General features: G+C 41.5%; 1 protein-coding gene across 4 annotated transcripts in view; it reads left to right on the top strand.

The window, feature by feature from the left end:
• The window catches only part of camta1a (calmodulin binding transcription activator 1a), a 568,653-nt gene that overhangs the window by 1,807 nt on the left and 554,587 nt on the right, over positions 1-12,259 (top strand). For 2 of the 4 annotated variants that reach the window (XM_057830223.1, XM_057830218.1), the window contains exons 1-2: positions 4,314-4,510; positions 7,407-7,508. In XM_057830223.1, coding sequence (XP_057686206.1) covers positions 4,486-4,510; positions 7,407-7,508 — 127 coding nt within the window. In that variant the 5' untranslated portion in view covers positions 4,314-4,485. The other 2 variants (XM_057830217.1, XM_057830219.1) reach the window with 2 other exon arrangements.

The raw sequence follows: 12,259 nt of genomic DNA, 5'->3' as shown, positions 1-12,259 counted from the left end.
GAAAAGTACGGAACAAAACAGCAAAAACAGTCACATTGGACCACCCACTCAGAAAAATAGGCACCATTTGAGATGGTGAATCCGTTTTAGACCAAGCCACCTATAGTCTGAATTGATCACGTCCTGATGCAGGTGAGAGCACAAAGGCACAATTTTCTCTACACACCAAACAAGTAAGAATAGCCACTGCTTTCAATTTTGTCCGCTGTTTGGAATTTATATATCGTGGACATGTTGGCTGTGAGTCAGTTATGTTAGCGAGATAGCGTCGGCCAGCGTGTTGCTTCTCGCCGCTTTTTGATAACATCATCACAAAAGGACTGAGGTTCTTCACACTATTCGGTGGTAAACTTTCAGTCTTCATAACCGAAAACCAATAATATACATAGAAGAGCTCCAACACTATTCATTCATTTTCTGTCCCGCTGATTTGCGAGGGTGCTTGAGCTTTTCCCAGCTACTTATGGGCAGGAAGCAGGGTACTCCTACACCTTGAATGAATTGCCAGCCAATCGCAGATGACATAGAAATACAAACATTCACACTCACAATCACATCTATGGAGAATTTGGAATGTTGCTCCAACACTAATTTAATATAATTAAACAAAATTTAGTTCAGTAGGAGACATTCTTTTCTCTGCGTGAAAAGTTTAAAACTGGACAACATATAGAGAGAAGTGTTTCACTTGTCTATTTTTTCATTTTGAGGTTGAGACTTCAAATGTTTTTCTGCAAAGCTTCCATCCTTAGAGCCTGATTTTTTAAAAATTATTTCTTTTAGGGCTGAAAAAACAAAAATAAAATAATTGCGAACTAATCCTCTAGTAGGTTCTGAGTTAGCCACTCAAGGGCTTGTGTGCCCTTCTTTCAGCCTGTTAGTGTGCCTAGGCACATTTGTGCTTGTTTAGATGAAATGTGCTTATCTGATCGGCTTTCAGTACTGCATTTGTTTTTTGTATTTAATTAAGTGTAAGTAATCCGTTAAAGGCATACACACACATACACACACACACACACACACACACACACATTATATATATATATATATATGTCCGACCACCCAGAGTGGCTAACCCAAAGTCGGACAGTCCTTATCATGAAGGACCCCCAAATGGGACCAGTACCATCCACCTACCGGCCTATCACTTGCCTCAGCACCACATGGAAGCTCCTATCAGGCATCATAGCGGCTAAAATGAGCAGGCACATGGAGCAATACATGCACAAGGCACAGAAAGGGATTGGCAATAACACTAGGGTAGCCAAGCACCAACTACTGGTGGACAGGGCAGTCGCCAGAGGCCAAGGCCAGGAGCACCAACCTGTGCACTGCCTGGCTTGACTATAAGAAAGCCTATGACTCAATGCCACACACATGGATACTGGAATGTTTGAAGGTGTATAACATCAACAGGACACTAAGGACCTTCCTCCAGAACTCAATGGGGATGTGGAAGACAACTCTAGAAGCCAACTCAAAGCTAGTTGCACATGTGAGTATCAAATACGGTATCTACCAAGGAGACGCTCTCTCACCCCTGCTGTTCTGCATAAGCCTAAAGCCCCTCAGCCAGATCATCCCCAAGAATGGTTTCGGGTACCAGTTCGGAAGTGGAACAACCATCAGTCACCTCCTCTACATGGATGATATCAAGCTGTATGCCAAGAACAAGCGTGACATCGACTCCATGATTCACCTAACGAGACTATACAGCAATGACATCGGGATGTCATTCAGACTAGAGAAGTGTGGGCGAATGGTAACCAGAAGAGGGAAGGTGATCTCAACTGAAGGGGCTGAACTACCTGAAGGCAACATAACAGATGTGCAGGACGGGAACAAATACCTGAGGATCCCACAGGCAAATGGGAACCATGAGGAAGCAAGTAGGAGGTCTGCCACAACCAAATACTTACAGAGGGTGAGGCAGGTCCTCAAGGGTCAGCTGAATGGGAAGATTAAGATCCAGGCCATTAACAGCTATGCCATACCAGTAATCAGATAGCCTGCTGGCATCGTATCCTGGCCACTGGAAGAGATGCAGAAGCTCCTTGCAATGCACAGAGGGTTTCAACCTAAGTCCAGCATCCTGAGGCTCTACACAAAGCGGAAAGAGGGAGGCCGAGGACTAGTGAGCATCAGAGCCATTATCCAGCAGGAAACTACATCCCTCCAAGAGTACATCATAAAAATGCCCCTCAGTGATGACCTGCTCGGTTAATGCCTCAGGCAACAGAAGCCCAGTAAGGAGGAGGACCCTGAGGAGCTATCATGGAAGGACAAGCCCTTGCATGGTATGTACCATGCACCGACAAATTGAGGGGGTAGCTGACATGAGAAAAATATACCAGTGGCTGGAAAAGGCCGGACTAAAAGACAGCACGGAGGCACAGATCATGGCAGCACAAGAACAGACCCAAAACACAAGATTAATAGAGGCCGGGGTTGTCACACCAGACAGGACCCCAGGTGCAGGCTATGCAAAGAGGCCCCTGAGACAGTCGAGCACATCACAGCAGGGTGTAAGATGCTGGCAGGCAAGGCATACATGGAACGACATAACCAGGTAGCAGGCATAGTGTACAGGAACATCTGTGCCGAGTACGGACTGGAGACCCCAGATTCAAGGTGGGCAACACCTCCAAAGGTGGTCAAGAACAACCTAGCAAATATCCTGTGGGACTTCCGGATCCAGACAGACAAACTGGTGATGGTCAACCAGCCTGACATAGTGGTTGTGGATAAACAGCAGAAGACAGCAGTAGTGATAGATGTAGCAATCCCGAGCGATAGCAACATCAGGAAAAAAAGAACACGAAAAGCTGGAGAAATATCAAGGGTTGAAGGAAGAGTTGGAGAAAATTTGGGGAGTGAAGACAACAGTGGTGCCAGTAGTGATCGGGACACTCGGGGCAGTAACCCCCAAGCTGGGTGCATGGCTCCAATAGATACCAGGAACAATGTCCGACGTCTCCGTTCAGAAGAGCCCAATCCAGGGACAGCTAAGATCCTGCGCAGAACCCTCAAGCTTCCAGGCCTCTGGTAGAGGACCCGAGCTTGAAAGGAGAGACCACACTGCCCGGGTGGGCGAGACGACGATTTTATATATGTATATAAACTGTATATATATATATATATATATATATATATATATATATATATATATATATATATATATATATATATATATATATATATACTGTATATACGAGGGGCATTCAAAAAGTAATGCACACAGGTGCGTTGCTCGTACAGGATTTTACCAATCTTGCTTATACTTGGCACAAACATGATAGGACACACCTTTTTGAGATTGTTATATGTGTTTTTCTTATTTTCAGATTTTTAAGGCTTAAACTAACTCATCAGCATAAGTTTTGTTGTCAGGATTGACAGAGGTGGATGGGCGACCACTACAGGGCTTATCGCCTATGCTGGCTTTACCCACCCCTTCGTGGTCTTCAGTACTGTTTTTAAATCGCTGTACCCATCTTTTTACAGTACTATAGGCTATGGTATCATCCTTGTAGACATTTTCCAGCCGGTTGTGAATCCTCAGAGCGGTTTCTCCCTCTGCAACAAGGAATTCGATTACAGCTCTTTTTTTCTGACGAGCTTCAAGAGGGGCAGCCATTTTGGAAGCTAGTTTAAGCTTTAAAAATCTGAAAATAAGAAAAACACATATAACGATCCCAAAAAGGTGTGTCCTACCTTGTTTGTGCCAAATACAAACAAGATTGGTAAAATCCTGTACGAGCAATGCACTTGAGTGCATTACTTTTTGAATGCCCTTCGTATATATATATATATATATATATATATATATATATATATATATATATATATATATATATATATATATATATATATATATATATGTATGTATGTATGTATGTATGTATATGTGTGTGTGTGTGTGTGTGTGTGTGTGTGTGTGTATTTATATATATAAATTGGAAAGTCAAGTTTTTTTTTTTTTTTTTTTTTTTTATCACCAAACATGGTCACTTGCCCTATAAAGGTTTGCAAAGTCGAAAATTCGACTCAAAGTCGAAATTAACTGTCTACGAAAACTGCATATTGTGTATGTAAACAAACAAACAAACAATCAAACAAACAATGTCGCTCTAACTCATTGGCTGCCATTAACGGCGAAAGACGTCCAATCCACTTGAACTGGGAGGGTTGGCAAATTGAATGATCACACGGGTATCAGTGGCAGCCAATGAGTTAAAGATGAGACTTAGGTGTCTGAAAGGGAAGTCATATTGTAAGTCACAAACGCACACACAGTAGGTAAGGAGGGGGCAACGTGTGTGTGTGTGTTTGTGTTGTCAGTCAGCTCCTGGCAGCCAATAGTAAGTTGGCCTGGTTCGGACGGACTCGCCGCCTGCTCCTCCACTCCCTCCGCGTGCTGTCCTCGCCGTGCACGCGCGTGGTACCCACGGTCGTGAGGAGGAGGATGTTGCGCGTGAAGGGGAAATGGCTGCCGAAAACAAGCCGGAAGGTAAGAGAAATATAATAGGATTAATTCACTTGCTACGCGCGTATTTCTTTTTAAAATGTCATTTGGAAGTGGCGAGCGGGCGACGCGCGCGCTTCGAGCCGTTTTCGCCTTAACCCCCCTCCCAAAAACAAACAAAAAAACAAAACAAAACAACACACAAATCTCCCCTAAAACACGTCGTCGCTCTTTGCTGTTTCCACGCGAGCAGGCGGCTCCAACGTGGAGACGTTAGCTGGCTAATATTAGCCCGATCGGTCCCACCGAGGAGCTCCAAAGCGGCGGCGCCACGGGAGCGAAGGACGAGAGCGGTGGGAAGTGCCAGCCGTGTTTACCGCCGACGTGGGTTCTGAGCTAAGTTAATGACAGCATGTCAGGTGGCGTCGAGCAACTTCTTCCTCTCCTATCCCCCTCGCTGTCGCTATTGTAAAACCACGAGGACAAACGTGGAATCTAGTTGTATTGTTTACTCGTCTTTGACATCCAGAGTCCACGCGATCACTGTTTCCGGTGTTTTCCTGATCCCAGTTTGACTCCGAGTACTTGGCATTTATTTGAGTGGGTTTATACCGTGAAACGTCACCACTTGCCGGGGCTGAATGCCATCACATCGGTCGGAGGAAATCGTTGAGGTTGGAGAAGGCTTGCAGCAGCTCGCCGGGCAAAGTGATGCCTCGCCCCCCACTCGTCTGATTTTACACGGCTCACTAACTTGAAATGAAAGCCATTACACTTACTTAGTGGGATATTGGACGGACCGTGGAATTGTAACAACGCAAGGTGGGAAATGAGGGTATTTGCTTTCTAATGAAGAGTTTGGCAGCACATCCTTCGTATTGAACAGAGAGGAGAATCTTGCATGAGAAGCTTTATTGAGTCCCCTTAAGTATAATGACGCCCGCAAACCCGGTTTTGTGGCTGAGATGTCTCAATAACTGTCATTGTCGTGTCACATGTACAAAAAACGACAAACAGGAAACCTACATGATTCCCTGTTTGCGACCTCTTTGTGAGCTTCTTTATTTGCTTGCTATTCTGAGTTTGCTGTCAACGACCGCTAAACCCGGTTTTTATTTATAAAATGAATATTTAGTGCTCCAAATTACCACTGTACATGTGAGGAATTCGGCTCAAGTGTTCCAGCTGATGCACGGAGTGCCACCAGGGGGTGATGTTGAGCTACAGAAGCGGGATCCCACTGTGAGGCGTTTGTCTGTGGGAAAAAAATGAAGACGTCTGCTTGTATGCTAGTACAATGCTGTCATGGCTTCACATGTGGAGTCCTCATGTATTCACCTAGACAACTGAAAGCTAACCAACAGGGTCCGGTTGTTCTGAATACAACCTCACAACCTTCACTTGGGAGTCCCACTGCTGAGCACGGGAAGTTATTTTCAGTGTCCCTGAGAGGCCAGCTCTTGGGAAGGAGGAAAACCAAGCTCTATGCAAACGTGCGTCCACTTTTCACACGTCACAATGGCCACTGACCCACTGGGTACCTTTTTGACCTTAGGGGTATGCAGGTTGCACTGACCCCGCTAAGTACTTTGACATCCCAAATGATGACTGGCCCCTAGCCACCAAGGGCTTTGTGTTGTGTTAAATCCACCGGGCCACGACCCGGTCTTACTCGGTGCGCTACTGTTTACGCCCTGAGGTTTGCACTCCAGCTAACTCCTTTGTCAGATCCCTTAGCAGTCATGTTTTTTTTTTAAGCACCCATAAAAAGCAACACCCAGCCATTACTGAGCTCAAAGCCTGGGGGACACAAAAAGGCTGGTGTGGTATGTCATTTAGCTTCACCAAAGAATGAAAACAGAGCAAAGAGCAGGGGGAATATCCAAAGATTTACCCCAAAACAAGGATTGGATTTATGAACGTTAATTTAAATTCAAGGTCAAACAGATGTTGTTAATACTGACTGCTGGCTGTTTTCAAAGCAGTTTACACATTTTACAAAACATTCAGAATTATGTGGCTGGGACAGCAGTAGCACCAAACCTATCAAAAAATGTAAAAAATGAAAGTTTGTTTGTAGCTTTTTCCGCTCCTGAGTAATCAGCAGACAAACATCGGTTGCTGACAAAAAGTTTGGAAAGTTAAGCTTTTTGTGACTCCTCAAATTATGAAAAAACAAAAACATAACCGGGAGCTTTTCATGGTAAAATGATAATTGATAGAAATTGAAGATAAAAAGATGACGTTTGTGATGCTGATTAACAGCATGACTAAAATTGAACATTTCTGTCCCATAATAATTTGGCCAAAGCTTTTTGAATTGTGTAATTTCATTTGACTTGCCCGAGATATTGTTGAAAAGAAGATGTACTGTATATACAAATAATATGACTTAAACTTAGTGTATAGGTTTATTACAATAAATAGACACTGATCTGGAAATTTGAGTCAAAATTATTATTTTATTTTTGTCATTATATTATTTATTAAAATGTAAGTTTAATACCTTTGGTTTATGCTGTACCTATACATAATCTGTTTGAGGCTGAAGAGCCTAAATTTACATGTGGTCATTTTTTCTCTCATAATCAATATGACAACCCGAGATCCTCCACTATTCTTTATCACTAACTCAAAAGCTGCAAAACACTGCCATCCACAGGAATCTGTTTGACATAACTGGTTCACGAATCTGGGCGAGATCCTCTTCCATGCATTTGCACAGAAAAAAAAAAAAAAAAAAAAAAAAAAAAAAAACTTGACAAGTCAGATATATTTGTGGCAGAAAGCAGTCAGATTCCAGTGGTCCAATTTAACAGTTAACCTGTGTATTATTGTTTTGTACACTGATGTCATGTGTTGTGATTTCTGTTATTTTGTATGGGGAAGGCTGGAAAAATGATTGTTTCTCTCTACTTTGTTTTTTCTGTGCCTTCCGAAGGACTGAAGAAAGTTCGTAATCCGGATCGAATGTACAGATCAACCGTGTGTTATGCTGGCCACGGTCCACCTAAGAGTATCAGTGATGACACAGAGACCAACAGTAAGAGCCAGTTATTAATACTGCATTGCCGCTCCGAGAGGCCATGCGCTGGCCGATCAATTATTCATTCATCGATTCATTTATTTACTCCTCGATTTCATCTACTCACCATTCCACATCCTCCCTTATTTTTTTTTTCTCCGAAATAACACTTCCTCCAGCCGCGCCACTGATTGAAGTATCAGCTTTGTCGGATCATGCTGTCAATAGCTGAAGTGTTTTTCTTAACTAAGAGGGATCGTTCCATGCCTAGGCCAAGGATCAGGACCTGAGTGGACCCGTTGAGAAAGAGAGTCCACAACAACAGCAGTTGCTTTTTTTTTCATCAACACTGAACGAAATGAAACTTGATGATAGCTTAAAAAAAAGAATTAATCCATCACACCTAATATTGTAGCTTTGACTCATGTAAATAATTCATGTAATGCAAACAGAAATTTTAAAGTCTATGAGAACCTAATTTCTATTGGTGAAGCAATCCAATTATTTAAAGCGGGCCTAAATTAAAATAATTAAGTAGGCTTTATTAGTGAAAGTGACTAATCTTTTCAGTTTAACCTAAAAGTTTTTACTTCGAGGAAACCATTTTTGAATCCAGAAAAAAGTACGTTATTGATAGCTTGCACTCACATTCTCGGTAATGGACAACCTGAGGGAATCTAATGATTCTTTTTGGATTGCGGAAAGACATTGAAGTACAGTACTAGTGTTTGGATTTGAACGAACGACCTTTGGATTCTTATCAGTCATCTCATCGGCGTGACTGCTTACATGCAACTGAATGTATAAAAAAGCTTTAAAATACTATGTTGTGAACAAACATTATGACCATTCTGTTTCCTATTTTTTGTCAAAAGGTAAATAGTCTTTTATCCATTCTCAACCAAGGTTGAATCTAAAAATATGCATATTAGTTTAGTTAAAGTTGCCCTCATCTGCAAATGTCCGTGGACATGTGGTGTGGGAAATAACTAACTCTAACTCCACCGTTTAAAATCTTTATTTGACCAAACTTTAAAGGGATCCACGGATAGAAAGACTTTTAGTTCTTGAAAGATAAAAGTTATAATGAGTTAAAATAATTTGATATGAAAACCCCTCTTAATGTTTTTGTTTTTATACAATTTTTATAATTAGTTTAACTAGTAGGTCGCCATTGTTGTTGACGTCGCATGGCGGTGACGTCACTGGATCACGCTGCCGGGCTTCCAGAGTATGACTCTAGCGACATAAACATGTCATCTGTTCAACCCATTCAATTTGAACCCGAGAGGAACATTAATGAGCATGACGGCGCTGTCGACATTTCACAAAACGAGCAGCAAAATGAATGAATGAACAGGACAGACGGGATGAGATGTGACGAAAGTAGGGAAAAAAACTGTTCTGCCAAAATGTGCTACACTTGCGAAACGTCTACAAGAGGCGAATTTTACCCCCAAAGTACTACCGTGCGCTTTCAGCTTGTTTTGTTTAGATGCATATAGACAGAAGTCACAGAACATACTAAAGATGCCTTAAGAAAATACTTAAACGTAACAATATCAAATAGGGGTGGTTTAAATACGCTACGTTACTAATGTGGTTAACAGATCAACAATCTGCTTTGGAGCTACCACAAGAAAACAGTGCTTAAAAGTATGAGAGGGAAACACATGCAAAAAGTATTTTGAGGCAATGAAAAGGTAATAAAACACTCAATGAAAACAAAAATAGTAAGTATTAGCCGCTTTTAATTGATGTGCGCATGTGTTGGCCGTCTCGCCGCGTAGAAAGAATTTGAGTACACTGGTAGTGTTCATTTAGTGGCAGTGACAAATTCCCTCATCACCCCGAGCATCCATTGCCTGCATAAAATATGGCACCCTCCGTAGGTCAAAACATGTACTGAATATTATAGATTTCAAAATGAATGGCAATATTTAATGTATCTAATAACATATTTTAGTAAATGAGAACAATTGGTGGCTTATTAGAGCCTTCAAGTCTTTAAGTCCGAGGTAGATTGTTCTAACATTAAAAAAATGTTTTCCATGAAACCAAAACTTTTAAGTGCAACTGAAAAAAATGCCTTCAGTAATAAAGCCAAATTAATTATTTTACTTTAGGACCAGTTGAAATAATTGTCTCACTTCACCTTAAGAAATGACTTTCCATGAATTTAAACATTTCTGATTGCACCGAATAAATTATTTACATGAGTCAAAGGTACATTATAAACTGCAAAGGATTACTTCTATGCCAAACATCCCCCTTAGCCTTGTTTTCCTCCAAAGGTAACGTCACAGTCAAGTTTTTTTTTTTTTTTTTTTTTTGTTTGGGAACGATTTCAGCAGTGTCACACATCTGAGCAGCAGTGCTTACAGCCAAGCAAATCAGTTGGAAATGTAGGCCAAAGCGTTGGCTTTTATTTGCAGGGATCTTCCCCTGATTCGTCTTTAGAAAAAAAAAAGGAAAAAAAAAAGAACACGAGCCAGATTGTTCCTCAGAAGAAAGCATCCCATTCGCTGTTAATGAATACACCAGTCTCTTCACTGTGGCTGTTGATCTAGACTAGAGGCTGGCTAATTAAGTGCGCTCATGTATTGTCATTTCTAAATAAGGAGTTTGAAATCAGAAGCTACCCCTCGTTAGACTTCTAGCTCGATATGTGTCACCGCTTCGCTGCACGCTTTCTTTTTGGGCTTCTTCAAAAGCGGTGGTTTTGAAAGATTTAAAGGCCAGTGCATATCTATGAAACATAGATGCAGACTGCTGTTGCACTTTTGCCCTTTCACACATCACGTGACCGTGGTAAAAAACAGCCCCCTCGCTTTCCCCCCCTCTTTTTCTGTTATTGTGGGCTGTTACAGTGCGTGGCTTTAATGCATTCACCCTGAAGGTTGTTTCTGGCTGGACACTCTATGGCAGGCAGATATGCCATTGATTTGAGTAATCGTCTGAGTAATTGTGGGAGCAGTTATGATACAGAACAGGCTTTTGTTTGTGTGCATGTGTAAGCAGCTGGGCGAGAGTGAATGAGAGTGAGAGGTGTTACATGGAAAAGAGAGAGAGAGAGAGGGAGAGCGAGAAACCTCACCTCTGCTCTCCTTGAGATGGGATTTTTATGGATGGGTGAGCTTGGTGAGGGCCGAGAACACATAAAGAGTCATTTTCAGTTTGTTGCAGGCAGTTAACCATGTGTGCATGTTTGTTGAACTTCTAGTAATAGGCTTTTTTTTCGAGCTGTTTGACTTTTTGACACTCTTACCTTATTATGCTGTGTTCCGCTACACTACAATAACCACTTAGAGCCGCGTTAACGTTGCAACCAGTAGATGCTACCAATGTGATTGGAAAAAAATCCCATGCAACCATGGAAAAAATGCCCTGTAAGATTTAGTGAAATTATTTTCACTGCGGGTTTTCTTGTTCCGATTTCATGAGCATCGGGTCAAGCACTCATGCTATAGACGGCGGCAAAGCGAGAGGCGGTGCAAGGCTTGTGCTGCTAGACTTTGCTTTCGCTTGTGGGCGGTTTGTAATTTCACTGTATGTAAGAGTGTTGTCGAACAGGCTATAGGCCAAATGATAAAAATAATTGCTTCCCCACTTCCACACCAACGCTATTTCATGTTTTCACACCCCTATCCATCTCGTCATCAAGAGCCATCAGGCTGTGGGCCCCCAAACGGCAGCCCAATCAAATTGGACTTCATTTGAAGTTCCTGGCCAAGTGCCACTCGTCTTCCTTGTTGCTCCAATATAAAATGGATCATATACTGCAGATAGTAAGGGTCTGTACAAAGATTTTTGTTAAAGTTGGTGAAGCTTCAACCCTCTCGGATAAGCAATTCGCAGAGATGTGAGCTGTGAGTAAAATTACTGTGCATCCTAAGATGTTCAAGTATGTTTGGAAAGCCAAGATGAGATTGTGCACACTGATATTGTCAAGATTACTAGTTGATAGATGTTTAGCTGTCAAACAAGCATGTTATGACTTCAAGAAAATTAAGCATGTCAAGAGGAGCCGAAAGGACATTTTGAGTATTGTTGAAGGCATTTTTGTCCATGTAAAAAAAAAAAAAAAAAGACCACAGCAAAGTAAAACAAAGCTAAATAAAAGCAAATACTAGTAGATGGGCTAATACATAAATAAGAAATTTGATTTTGTTTCATAGATCATGTTAATTTGCAGTGCAGCTTAATTAAGAAACTTAAACAGTGTACCTCACTAGCCCTTTAATAACGATATTGGGATAAATGACTGAGTCGGTTGGGCAGAAAATGAAAAATACAGTAATAAGGACTTTGGGAGCAAATGGGCTCACAAATATGCTGGTTGCTGTATGCATGGTAAGCAGACAGCCAAGAAGGGAAGGTCTTGCTAATAAGTCAGTCAAATGCGCAGTCCTTTCAATCCAGGCAATCTGTAAGGGGCATAAACAAGGCATTTCATCAAAACATAACATAATAAGAGGAGTAACGTCGACTCACTTTAAAAGTACAAGGTCATTAAAATATTGGTTGTTGGGCTCAGCCTGTTTTGTTGCCATGCAAGTACATTTTTGATGAGCCTGCATAGAAACAAACAAAAACAAATGATAAAATATACAACTGGCCCTTATGCTGAATTTAGTTGTTTACATGAGTGTACCTGTTCACTTCAGCGAGACAGTATAACTTTAGGGTTGTGTTTTTTAATTCAGTAAAAACTCCAACTGCTTGTCTTTTAATGGAGGTTGGGTAGATAGGTTCCTTGTGCAAAATTT

This window comes from Corythoichthys intestinalis, chromosome 2 (genome assembly GCF_030265065.1).
Source record: "Corythoichthys intestinalis isolate RoL2023-P3 chromosome 2, ASM3026506v1, whole genome shotgun sequence".
NCBI lineage: Eukaryota > Metazoa > Chordata > Actinopteri > Syngnathiformes > Syngnathidae > Corythoichthys > Corythoichthys intestinalis.
This window is presented reverse-complemented; position numbering and strand designations above follow the sequence as displayed.